A 1,242-nucleotide genomic window follows, 5' to 3' on the forward strand; every position below is an offset into this window, starting at 1 on the left:
GAGATAAACCTATTTGGAAGTGTCTTCCTGATTGCTCTCATTGCCTTGGATCGCTGTATTTGTGTCCTACATCCAGTCTGGGCTCAGAATCACCGAACTGTGAGCCTGGCTAGGAAGGTAATCATCAGACCCTGGATTCTTGCCCTCATCTTCTCATTGCCCATTTTCCTCTTCTTCACTACGGTTAGAATTCCAGGAGGGCATGTGTACTGTATAGACAGCTTTGCGTCCTGGGGTGACACTGAAATGGAACAGGTGAATGCAGCTATCACTACGCTAACAGTCACAGGAATCATCAGGTTCATTATTGGCTTCATCATGCCCATGTCCATCGTTGCCATCTGCTATGGACTCATCGCTGCCAAGATCCACAGAAGGGCCCTTGTTAATTCCAGCCGTCCTTTACGCGTCCTTACTGCAGTTGTGGCTTCCTTCTTTGTCTGTTGGTTTCCCTTTCAACTGGTGGCCCTTTTAGGCACAGTCTGGCTCAAAGAGTTACTTTTTAGTGGTGGTTATAAAATTCTTAACTTGTTGGCTAACCCAACACGCTCATTGGCCTTCTTCAATAGCTGTCTCAACCCGATGCTCTATGTTTTCGTGGGCCAGGACTTTAGAGAAAGACTGATTCATTCCCTGCCATCCAGACTGGAGAGAGCCCTGAGTGAGGACACTGCCGAGATCAGTGGTACAGGCACCAATACTGCTTCAGTTTCTGAAGGCATCGAGATAAATGCAATATGAGGAAAGGACTGGGGGATGCTCTTTGTTCCACGCCATTTCACTTTTATCTCACCTTATATTGTGCTCTAGAGTGTTATTAATCTGGAAAATATTTTGTATGCCGTGAATTGGGGGAATGAAATAAAAATCCAAGCTAATATTGTTGTTCTTTTGTGGTTTTTCAATTTAGTGTATATCATTGGGTAGGACAAGGATGGCAAAACATTACAAGATAGAAAAATAGTCATGCATGCATATTTGCAAAGATTAGATAAGATAGTAAATGTCAAAATCAAAATTATACTATTTCAGTGGTTGAAGAGATAACCCAGGAGTTAAGAGAAATTTCTACTCTAGCAGTAGAAATTTAGTTTCTAGTTCCTATATCACTCGACTTACAGCTGTTGATATCTCTAGGGAATTTAATGACATTATAAGCATTTATACTCATATGTACTTACTTTTACACAAACACAAATAATTAAAGATAAAATCCTTAAACATTATTTTATTATTAACAGG

General features: G+C 40.7%; 1 protein-coding gene across 1 annotated transcript; it reads left to right on the plus strand.

The window, feature by feature from the left end:
• Positions 1-3: 3 nt before the first annotated feature.
• Positions 4-824, plus strand: LOC126496403 (formyl peptide receptor 2-like; the record flags this gene model as incomplete). Its single annotated transcript, XM_050133915.1, has 1 exon — positions 4-824. A coding segment is annotated over one exon (738 nt), but the record flags the coding sequence as incomplete, so codon positions are not given.
• Positions 825-1,242: the final 418 nt, after the last annotated feature.

Source organism: Alexandromys fortis, unplaced genomic scaffold, assembly GCF_014885135.2.
Source record: "Alexandromys fortis isolate MF-2015 unplaced genomic scaffold, M_Fortis_MF-2015_v1.1 scaffold_3749, whole genome shotgun sequence".
NCBI lineage: Eukaryota > Metazoa > Chordata > Mammalia > Rodentia > Cricetidae > Alexandromys > Alexandromys fortis.